This window comes from Lynx rufus, unplaced genomic scaffold, assembly GCF_022079265.1.
Source record: "Lynx rufus isolate CCGP_SWC_20201006 ecotype Redwood Valley unplaced genomic scaffold, mLynRuf1.p SCAF_13, whole genome shotgun sequence".
Taxonomy (NCBI): domain Eukaryota; kingdom Metazoa; phylum Chordata; class Mammalia; order Carnivora; family Felidae; genus Lynx; species Lynx rufus.
The window spans coordinates 42,043,238-42,055,424 of NW_025814827.1; the positions used below are offsets into that span (position 1 = coordinate 42,043,238).

The 12,187-nt window shown below is 41.3% G+C and overlaps 1 protein-coding gene across 1 annotated transcript; it reads right to left on the reverse strand.

Annotated features, from left to right (window-relative positions):
* Positions 1 to 10,321: 10,321 nt before the first annotated feature.
* LOC124508266 (olfactory receptor 4K13-like) lies at positions 10,322 to 11,263 on the reverse strand. The gene has a single exon (XM_047074669.1). It carries the CDS (start codon positions 11,261 to 11,263, stop codon positions 10,322 to 10,324), a length of 942 nt encoding a protein of 313 aa, XP_046930625.1.
* Positions 11,264 to 12,187: the final 924 nt, after the last annotated feature.

Genomic DNA, 12,187 nt, shown 5'->3' on the forward strand with positions numbered 1-12,187 from the left:
GACTTATTCCAGTTGAAAAAACATTGATGTGTTATCTGGTAGAGCAAGCTATGTTAAGCAGTTCATGGTTTTAGTTTTTAGCATTTTAGTTGATACTGATTCTTCAAAAATTATTTGAATACTAAAGATGTTGGAAAATATATTTTTCAGCATATTTTTTAAATTCTAAAGATGATTAGCGTATTGAGGGTATATAGTGAGAAAGTATTCTTATCCTCATTCAAATCACAATACCTCTGTGCAGTCTCCATATGGTTGACAAATAGTAATAGATATTTTAACAACAATAAGTTATAAATGCAACTTTAGGTGAGTTCAAGCCCTGCATCGGGCTTTGCACTGACAGTGCAGAGACTGCATGGGATTCTCTATCTCCCTCTCTCTCTGCCCCTCCCCAATCATGTTGTCTGTCTTTCTCAAAATAAACTTAAAAAATACAACTTTATAATTCTTTTTATATGCTGTTGAATTCGATTTGCTAGTATCTTATTGAGAGTTTTTGCATCCATATTCATCAGGGATATTGGCCTGTAGTTCTTTTTTTTTTTTTTTTTGCTGGGTCTCTATCTGGTTTAGGAATCAAAGTAATGCTGGCTTCATAGAATGAGTCTGGAAGTTTTCCTTCCCTTTCTATTTTTGGAGCAGCTTGAGAAGGATAGATATTATCTCTGCTTTAAATGTCTGGTAGAATTCCCCTGGGAAGCCATCTGGTCCTGGACTCTTATTTGTTGGGAGATTTTTAATAACTGATTCAATTTCTTCGCTGGTTATGGGTCTGTTCAAGTTTTCTATTTCTTCCTGTTTGAGTTTTGGAAGTGCGTGGGTGCTTAGGAATTTGTCCATTTCTTCCAGGTTGTCCAGTGTCTTGGCATATAATTTTTCATAGTGTTCCCTGATAATTGTTTGTATCTCTGAGGGATTGGTTGTAAGAATTCCATTTTCATTCATGATTTTATCTATTTGGGTCATCTCCCTTTTCTTTTTCAGAAGCCTGGCCAGAGATTTATCAATTTTGTTTATTTTTTCAAAAAACCAACTCTTGCTTTCATTGATATGCTCTACAGATTTTTGTTGTTGTTTTTTTTTTTTACATTCTGTATTGCTTATTTCTGCTCTGATCTTTGTAATTTCTCTTCTTCTGCTGGGTTTGGGGTGTCTTTGCTGTTCTGCTTCTATTTCCTTTAAGTGTGCTGTTAGATTTTTGTATTTTTTTATATGTAATTTATTGTCAAATTGGTTTCCATACATCACCCAGTGCTCATCCCAAAAGGTGCCCTCCTCAATACCCATCACCCACCCTCCCCTCCCTCCCACCCCCCATCAACCCTCAGTTTGTACTCAGTTTTTAACAGTCTCTTATACTTTGGCTCTCTCCCACTCTAACCTCTTTTTTTTTCCTTCCCCTCCCCCATGGGTTTCTGTTAAGTTTCTCAGGATCCACATAAGAGTGAAACCATATGGTATCTGTCTTTCTCTGTATGGCTTATTTCACTTAGCATCACACTCTCCAGTTCCATCCATGTTGCTACAAAAGGCCATATTTCATTTTTTCTCATTGCCACGTAGTATTCCATTGTGTATATAAACCACAATTTCTTTATCCATTCATCAGTTGATGGACATTTAGGCTCTTTCCATAATTTGGCTATTGTTGAGAGTGCTGCTATAAATATTGGGGTACAAGTGCCCCTATGCATCAGTACTCCTGTATCCCTTGGATAAATTCCTAGCAGTGCTATTGCTGGGTCATAGGGTAGGTCTATTTTTAATTTTCTGAGGAACCTCCACACGGCTTTCCAGAGCGGCTGCACCAATTTGCATCCCCACCAACAGTGCAAGAGGGTTCCCGTTTCTCCACACCCTCTCCAGCATCTATAGTCTCCTGATTTGTTCATTTTGGCCACTCTGACTGGCGTGAGGTGATATCTGAGTGTGGTTTTGATTTGTATTTCCCTGATAAGGAGCGACGTTGAACATCTTTTCATGTGTCTGTTGGCCGTCCGGATGTCTTCTTTAGAGAAGTGTCTATTCATGTTTTCTGCCCATTTCTTCACTGGATTATTTGTTTTTCGGGTGTGGAGTTTGGTGAGCTCTTTATACATTTTGGATACTAGCCCTTTGTCCAATATGTCATTTGCAAATATCTTTTCCCATTCCGTTGGTTGCCTTTTAGTTTTGTTGGTTGTTTCCTTAGCTGTGCAGAAGCTTTTTATCTTCATAAGGTCCAACCAATTCACTTTTGCTTTTAATTCCCTTGCCTTTGGGGATGTGTCGAGTAAGAGATTGCTACGGCTGAGGTCAGAGAGGTCTTTTCCTGCTTTCTCCTCTAAGGTTTTGATGGTTCCCTGTCTCACATTCAGGTCCTTTATCCATTTTGACTTTATTTTTCTGAATGGTGTGAGAAAGTGGTCTAGTTTCAACCTTCTGCATGTTGCTGTCCAGTTCTCCCAGCACCATTTGTTAAAGAGACTGTCGTGTTTCCATTGGATATTCTTACCTGCTTTGTCAAAGATTAGTTGGCCATACGTTTGTGGGTCTAGTTTTGGGGTTTCTATTCTATTCCATAGGTCTATGTGTCTGTTTTTGTGTCAATACCATGCTGTCTTGATGATTACAGCTTTGTAGTAGAGGCTAAAGTCTGGGATTGTGATGCCTCCTGCTTTGGTCTTCTTCTTCAAAATTACTTTGGCTATTCGGGGCCTTTTGTGGTTCCATATGAATTTTAGGATTGCTTGTTCTAGTTTCGAGAAGAATGCTGGTGCAATTTTGATTGGGATTGCATTGAATGTGTAGATAGCTTTGGGTAGTATTGACATTTTGACAATATTTATTCTTCCAATCCATGAGCAGGGAATGTCTTTCCATTTCTTTAAATCTTCTTCAATTACCTTCATAAGTTTTCTATAGTTTTCAGCATACAGATCTTGTACATCTTTGGTTAGATTTATTCCTAGGTATTTTATGCTTCTTGGTGCAATTGTGAATGGGATCAGTTTCTTTATTTGTCTTTCTGTTGCTTCATTGTTAGTGTATAAGAGTGCAACTGATTTCTGTACATTGAATTTGTATCCTGCAACTTTGCTGAATTCATGTATCAGTTCTAGCAGACTTTGGTGGAGTCTATCGGGTGTTCCATGTGTAATATCATGTCATCTGCAAAAAGCAAAAGCTTGACTTCATCTTTGCCAATTTTGATGCCTTTGATTTCCTTTTGTTTGATTGCTGATGCTAGAACTTCCAGCACTATGTGAAACAACAGCGATGAGAGTGGGCATCCCTGACATGTTCCTGATCTCAGGGAAAAAGCTCTCAGTTTTTCCCCGTTGAGGATGATGTTAGCTGTGGGCTTTTCATAAATGGTTTTTATGATCTTTAAGTATGTTCCTTCTATCGCGACTTTCTCAAGGGTTTTTATTAAGAAAGGGTGCTGGATTTTGTCAAAGGCCTTTTCTGCATCGATTGACAGGATCATATGGTTCTTCTCTTTTTTTTTTTTTGTTAATGTGATGTACCACGTTGATTGATTTGCGAATGTTGAACCAGCCCTGCATCCCAGGAATGAATCCCACTTGATCATGGTGAATAATTCTTTTTATATCCTGTTGAATTCGATTTGCTAGTCTCTTATTGAGAATTTTTGCATCCATATTCATCAGGGATATTGGCCTGTAGTTCTCTTTTTTTAATGGTTCTCTGTCTGGTTTAGGAATCAGAGTAATACTGGCTTCATAGAATGAGTCTGGAAGTTTTCCTTCCCCTTCTATTTCTTGGAATAGCTTGAGAAGGATAGGTATTATCTCTGCTTTAAATGTCTGGTAGAACTCCCCTGGGAAGCCATCTGGTCCTGGACTCTTATTTGTTGGGAGATTTTTGATAACCGATTCAATTTCTTCGCTGGTTATGGGTCTGTTCAAGCTTTCTCTTTCCTCCTGATTGAGTTTTGGAAGAGTGTGAGTGTTTAGGAATTTGTCCATTTCTTCCAGGTTGTCCAATTTGTTGGCATATAATTTTTCATAGTGTTCCCTGATAATTGTTTGTATCTCTGAGGGATTGGTTGTAAGAATTCCATTTTTATTCATGATTTTATCTATTTGGGTCATCTCCCTTTTCTTTTTGAGAAGCCTGTCCAGAGGTGTATCAATTTTGTTTATTTTTTCAAAAAACCAACCCTTGGTTTCGTTGATCTGCTCTACAGTTTTTTTTTAGATTCTATATTGTTTATTTCTGCTCTGATCTTTATTAGTGCTCTTCTTCTGCTGGGTTTAGGCTGCCTTTGCTGTTCTGCTTCTATTTCCTTTAGGTGTGCTGTTAGATTTTGTATTTGGGATTTTTCTTGTTTCTTGAGCTAGGCCTGGATTGCAATGTATTTTCCTCTCAGGACTGCCTTCGCTGCATCCCAAAGCGTTTGGATTGTTGTATTTTCATTTTCGTTTGTTTCCATATATTTTTTAATTTCTTCTCTAATTGCCTGGTTGACCCATTCATTCTTTAGTAGGGTGTTCTTTAACCTCCATGCTTTTGGAGGTTTTCCAGACTCTTTCCTGTGGTTGATTTCAAGCTTCATAGCATTGTGGTCTGAAAGTATGCATGGTATAATTTCAATTCTTGTAAACTTATGAAGGGCTGTTTTGTGACCCAGTATATGATCTATCTTGGAGAATGTTCCATGTGCACTCGAGAAGAAAGTATATTCTGTTGCTTTGGGATGCAGAGTTCTAAATAGATCTGTCAAGTCCATCTGATCCTATGTATCATTCAGGGCCCTTGTTTCTTTATTGACCGTGTGTCTAGATGATCTATCCATTTCTGTAAGTGAGGTGTTAAAGTCCCCTGCCATTACCACATTCTTATCAATAAGGTTGCTTCTGTTTATGAGTAATTGTTTTATATATTTGGGGACTCTGTATTCGGCACATAGACATTTATAATTGTTAGTCTTCCTGATGGATAGACCCTGTAATTATTATATAATGCCCTTCTTCATCTCTTGTTACAGCCTTTAATTTAAAGTCTAGTGTGTCTGATATAAGTATGGCTACTCCAGCTTTCTTTTGGCTTCCAGTAGCATGATAAATAGTTCTCCATCCCCTCACTCTGAATCTAAAGGTGGCCTCAGGTCTAAAATGAGTCTCTTGTAGACAGCAAATAGATGGGTCTTGTTTTTTTATCCATTCTGATACCCTATGTCTTTTGGTTGGTGCATTTAATCCATTTACATTAAGTGTTATTATAGAAAGATACGGGTTTAGAGTCATTGTGATGTCTGTATGTTTTATGCTTGTAGTGATGTCTCTGGTACTTTGTCTCACAGGGTCCCCCTTAGGATCTCTTGTAGGGCTGGTTTAGTGGTGGCAAATTCCTTCAGTTTTTGTTTGTTTGGGAAGACCTTTATCTCTCCTTCTATTCTAAATGACAGACTTGCTGGATAAAGGATTCTCGGCTGCATATTTTTTCTGTTTAGCACACTGAAAATCTCGTGCCAATCCTTTCTGGCCTGCCAAGTTTCAAAAGAGAGATCAGTCACGAGTCTTATAGGTCTCCCTTTATATGTGAGGGCACGTTTACCCCTTGCTGCTTTCAGAATTTTCTCTTTATCCTTGTATTTTGCCAGTTTCACTATGATATGTCGTGCAGAAGATCGATTCAAGTTACGTCTGAAGGGAGTTCTCTGTGCCTCTTGGATTTCAATGCCTTTTTCCTTCCCCAGTTCAGGGAAGTTCTCAGCTATTATTTCTTCAAGTACCCCTTCAGCACCTTTCCCTCTCTCTTCCTCCTCTGGGATACCAATTATGTGTATATTATTTCTTTTTAGTGTATCACTTAGTTCTCTAATTTTCCCCTCATACTCCTGGATTTTTTTATCTCTCTTTCAGCTTCCTCTTTTCCATAACTTTATCTTCTAGTTCACCTATTCTCTCCTCTGCCTCTTCAATCCGAGCTGTTGTCGTTTCCATTTTGTTTTGCATTTCGTTTAAAGCGCTTTTCAGCTCCTCGTGACTGTTCCTTAGTCCCTTGATCTCTGTAGCAAGAGATTCTCTGCTGTCCTGTATACTGTTTTCAAGCCCAGCGGTTAATTTTATGACTATTATTCTAAATTCACTTTCTGTTATATTATTTAAATCCTTTTTGATCAGTTCATTAGCTGTTGTTATTTCCTGGAGATTCTTCTGAGGGGAATTCTTCCGCTTGGTCATTTTGGATAGTCCCTGGAGTGGTGAGCACCTGCAGGGCACTTCCCCTGTGCTGTGGTGTATAACTGGAGTTGGTGGGCGGGGCCGCAGTCCGACCTGATGTCTGCCCCCAGCCCACCGCTGGGGCCACAGTCAGACTGGTGTGTGCCTTCTCTTCCCCTCTCCTAGGGGCGGGATTCACTGTGGGGTGGCGTGGCCCATCTGGGCTACTTGCACACTGCCAGGCTTGTGGTGCTGGGGATCTGGCGTATTAGCTGGGGTGGGTAGGCAAGGTGCATGGGGGCAGGAGGGGCAGGCTTAGCTCGCTTCTCCTTAGGTGATCCACTTCAGGAGCGGCCTGTGGCAGCGGGAGGGAGTCAGATCCACTGCCGGAGGTTTGGCTTCGCAGAAGCACAGAGTTGGGTGTTTGCCCGGAGCGAGCAAGTTCCCTGGCAGGAACTGGTTCCCTTTGGGATTTTGGCTGGGGGATGGGCGGGGGAGATGGTGCTGGCGAGCGCCTTTGTTCCCCACCAAACTGAGCCCTGTCGTCCGGGCGCTCAGCAGCTCTCCCTCCCTTTGTCCTCCAGCCTTCCCGCTTTCTGAGCAGAGCTGTTAACTTATGACCTCCCAGACGCTCAGTCGCGCTTGCTGTCGGAACACAGTCCGTCAGGCCCCTCTGCTTTTGCCAGCCAGACTCGGGGGCTCTGCTTGGCTGGCGAGCTGCCCCTCCGCCCTGGCTCCCTCCCGCCAGTCCATGGAGCGTGCACCGTCTTGCCGTCCTTCCTACCCTCTTCCGTGGGCCTCTCGTCTGCACTTGGCTCCGGCGACTCCGTTCTGCTAATCCTCTAGCAGTTTTCTGGGTTATTTAGGCAGGTGTAGGTGGAATCTAAGTGATCAGCAGGTCACGCGGTGAGCCCAGCATCCTCCTATGCCGCCATCTTCCCTCTCTCCTCGCCAAAATAATTTCTAAAAGAAAATACGAACTGAGCTTTGGAACATTTCAGGCCTGGCATGGAATGCAGTTTTTACACAAGTGTTTTGTTGTTCAGAAATCCGATTTCACAGCTTATCTTCCATTAGATGAAAGTGTTTACAGTGTGTCTGGAGCTGGAGTAAGTTCCTGAGGGTGCCCAAGAGCAGGGGCCTCCTCTCTCCTCTCATTAATTTGCTGATGCCTGCATTGAGGCAGCGGTGAGATACCGGGGAGAGAGCTAGATTTTTGTATTTTGTATTGTATATTTTTCTTGTTTCTTGAGATAGGCCTGGATTGCAATGTATTTTCCTCTCAGGACTGCCTTTGCTGCATCCCGAAGCATTTAGATTATTTTATTTTCATTTTTATTTGTTTCCCTGTATTTTTAAATTTCTTCTCTAATTGCCTGGTTGACCCATTCATTCTTTAGTAGGGTGTTCTTTAACCTCCATGCTTTTGGAGGTTTTCCAGACTTTTTCCTGTGGTTGATTTCAAGCTTCATAGCACTGTGGTCTGAAAGTGTGCATGGTATGATCTCAATTTTTTTATACGTATGAAGGGCTGTTTTGTGACCCAGTATGTGATCTATCTTGGAGAATGTTCCATGTGCACTCGAGAAGAAAGTGTATTCTGTTGCTTTGGGATGCAGAGTTCTAACTATATCTGTCAAGTCCATCTGGTCCAATGTATCATTCAGGGCCCTTGTTTCTTTATTGATCCTGTGTCTAGATGATCTATCCATTGTTGTAAGTGGAGTATTAAAGTTCCCTGCAATTACCACATTCTTATCAATAAGGTTGCTTATGTTTGTGATTAATTTGTTTTATATATTTGGGGGCTCCCATATTCGGCACATAGACATTTATTTATTTATTTATTTATTTAATTATTATTTATTTATGTATTTATTTATTTTAGAAAGATATGTGTTTAGAATCATTGTGATGTCTGTAGGTTTCATGCTTGTAGCAATGTCTCTGGTACTTTGTCTCGCAGGATCCCCCTTAGGATCTCTTGTAAGGCTGGTTTAGTGGTGATAAATTCCTTCAGTTTTTGTTTGCTTGGGAAGACCTTTAGCTCTCCTTCTATTCTGAATGACAGACTTGCTGGATAAAGGATTCTTGACTGCATATTTTTTCTGTTCATCACATTGAAGATTTCCTGCCATTTCTTTCTGGCCTGCCAAGTTTCAGTACATAGATCTGTCACTAGTCTTACTGGTCTTCCTTTATATGTTAGAGCCTGTTTATTCCTAGCTGCTTTCAGAATTTTCTCTTTATCCTTGTATTTTGCCAGTTTCATTATGATATGTTGTGCAGAAGACCGATTCAAGTTATGTCTGAAGGGAGTTCTCTATGCCTCTTGGATTTCAATGCCTGTTTCCTTCCCCAGATCAGGCAAGTTCTTAACTATGATTTGTTCAAGTACACCTTCAGCCCCTTTCTCTCTCTCTTCCTCTTCTGGAATCCCTATTATACACATATTGTTGTGCTTGCTTGCATCACTTAGTTCTCTAATTCTCCCCTCATACTCCTGGATTTTTTTATCTATCTTTTTCTCAGCTTCCTCTTTTTCCATAATTTTATCTTCTAAATCACCTATTCTCTCCTCTGCCTCTTCAATCTGAGCTGCGGTCACCTCCATTTTATTTTGCACCTCATTTATAGCATTTTTTAGCTCCTTATGACTATTTCTTAGTCCCTTGATCTCTACAGTAGATTGTCTGCTGTCCTCTATACTGTTCAAGCCCAGCAATTAATTTTATGACTATTGTTCTAAATTCTCATTCTGTTATATTGCTTAAATAGTTTTTGATCAATTCATTAGCTGTCACTACTTCCTGGAGTTTCTTTGGAGGAGAATTCTTCCGTTTCGTCATTTTGGATAGTCCCTGGAGTGGCATGGAACTGCAGGGCTCTTCCCCTGTGCTGTCTAGAGTAACTTGTGCTGGTTGGTGGGGCCGCAGTCAGACCCGATGTCTGCCCCCAGCCCACCACTGGGGCCACAGTCAGACTGGTGTGTACCTTATCTTCCCCTCTCCCAGGGGCAGGACTCACTTTGGAGTGGTGTGGCCTCTGTCTGGGCTACTTGAACACTGCCAGGCTTGTGGTACTATTTCTATGGGATCTGGCGTATTAGCCAGGGTGGATCTGCAAGGTGCACAGGGGCGGGAGGGGCAGGCTTAGCTCACTTTGCCTTCAGTGTTCCCCTGTGGGAGGGGCCCTGCAGCACCAGGAGGGAGGCAGACCTGTTGGAGGGATGGATCCACAGAAGCACAGCGTTGGGTGTTTGCGCAGTGCAAGCAAGTTCAGTGATGGGAACTGGTTCCCTTTGGGATTTCGGCTGGGGCTGGGAGAGGGAGATGGTGTTTCCAGCCCCTTTGTTCCCCGCTAAGCTGAGCTCTGTCTTCCGGGGCCCAACACCTCTCCCTCCCGGTGTCCTCTCGCCCTCCCACTCTCCAAGCAGAGCTGTTGACTTTTAGCATTCCAGATGTTAAGTCCCGCTGGCTGTCAGAACTCACGCAGTCCAGCCCCTCTGCTTTTGCAAGTCAGACTCAGGGGCTCTGCCTTGCCGGGGGGTTGCCACTCTACCACCCTGGCTCCCTCCCACCAGTCCGTGTAGTGCACCCGCCTCTCCACCCTTCCTACCCTCTTCCATGGGCCTCTTGTCTACGCTTGGCTCCAGAGAGTACATTCTGCTAGTCTTCTGGTGGTTTTCTTGGTTATTTAGGCAGGTGTGGGTGGAATCTAAGTGATCAGCAGGACACGGTGAGCCCAGTGTTGTCCTACACCACCATCTTCTCAACTCCCAAAATACAACTTTATAAATAAAAATTGAAACTAAACATATTTTTATATACTAAGCCATTGCAAATTTATAAAGCTTTTGAAAAAAGACATATGATTAGATACTTTAAACATTGATCAGGGTTGTTTCCCTGAATTCTAGGACAAGGAAGTAAAAGGAAATAATGAGTGCACACTTATTTATGTATTGAATCTGTTCTATGAACATTTTCCATTAGATTTTTAATAAAACTGATCTTAAATATTCCATTAATTCTGAGGGAAGATAGTTGATACTATTTCATATTTTATTTTAATTTTTCTGCTAAGTATTTAAGATTCAAAACCCCAAATAGCAGACAACACAAAACAATCAGCTGTTACAGACTTATTTAGAAAGTGAGACAGGAACCAATATGATAGCTTGTGAGTCTCTTAATGGCTGCTTTCATTTCTTGATTCCTCAGGGTATAAATAATTGGATTAAGGAGGGGAGTGATTATAGAGTAAAAAACAGAAAGAAACTTATCTGCAGAGTAACTCTTGAACGGGAAAACATAGATGAATATAGTGGGGCCAAAGAAGAGAGTGACCACAGTGATGTGAGCAGACAGTGTGGAAACTCCCTTAGAGGATGCACTGGAGGAGTGCTGCCAGATGGTGACCAGCATGACAATGTAGGATATGAGCAGGAGAATGAAGCAGATCAGGGACAGGAGTCCACTATTTGCAATCACCAAGAGCTCTAGGATATAGGTCTCAGTGCAGGCAAGCTTGATGACCAGGGGAAGGTCACAGAAAATGCTATCCACAACATTGGGACCACAGAAGGGTAAACCTACCGTGAAAACCATCTGGCTTGTGGTATGTATGGACCCAATTGCCCATGAGAGCAGCAGAAACCCGATGAGCACCCTGCGATTCATGATGGTCTGATACTGCAAGGGCTTGCATATGGCAACATACCTGTCGATGGCCATAGCTATCAGAAGAGACATCTCTCCACCCCCAAAGAAGTGCACAAAAAACATCTGAGCCATGCAGCCACACAGGGAGATGGTCTTGCGTTTTCTAAGGAGGTCTGCAATCACTTTGGGAGTTGTAGCAGAAGAAAGACATAAATCAAAAAATGATAAATTTGCCAGAAAGAAATACATGGGGGAGTGAAGATGCGTATCAACTATCACAGAGATCACAATGAGGAGGTTTCCTACTATGATGGCTACATAGACAAGGAAGAAGACTGCAAAAAAGAATATTTGAATTTCTTGAGAAGTGGAAAGTCCCAGCAAGATGAACTCAGACACACTTGATCTGTTGTTCAGGAGATCCATTCATCCTTGTAATGAATTTCAGAAGTTGCCTAGAAGAGGGAAAAACACACAGGATGTCATGGGGACTGGCAAGTCTGTAAACCTTGTCTTTATTTCCATCCTGTCTCTTACGCAGGCAAACAAATGTATGACACGATGACTACTTCATAGATATTTAGCAGGAGATATTTCACAGGACCACATGACAGTTGATAGTGGAAGGAATTGAGCCTACTAAATGAAATGTGTGTGTTGATTAATAGGGGCAAGGTCAGTTAGGTATTTGAGAAAACCTCTCCCTTGTTCAGCTGTAGAGCAGACTGTGTGAATTCATAGGTTACTAGAATAATAGAGAAGACTTTGGAAGCCATCAGCAAAAGTGATTTTTATCACTTGCAGGAGGTGCATTTACTGACACATTTTTATGAAATTCTCAAAAGGCAGTAAAAATTTGCCATAAATATTGCTGAAATTATATGAAGTGCATTATGATTCTTGAAAAGAACTGATTATAGACCATGAGCATATTGTTGATAGAAAGTTGCATGTGGAGACAGTTATCTCATTAACTGAGATCAAACCCAATTACTGAGGAAAGATTAAGTTATTTAGACTAAACTGTCAAAACCACAGATACTCATCTACACGTTGCCAGACTCTTCAGTTCATGTGATCAGACGTAAAGTGTGTCCCAACTGTGCATTCTTCTCCAGTTGTTGGAAACATGAACAAAGATCTATTTTTATCTGATATTCTTTCTAGGTCATATGACTTCACAGATATAAGTATATAGAAACACCTAAATCTTGTTCCACTTTCCTCCATTAGTGAGGGGTAAAGAGTAAGGTGAATCATTTACCTTTGTAAATATGATTTAACAAGACTTTAAATGTGATATATTCTTTGATAAGAGTACTATCTTGGGTTACTTAGCCTCCTTGGATC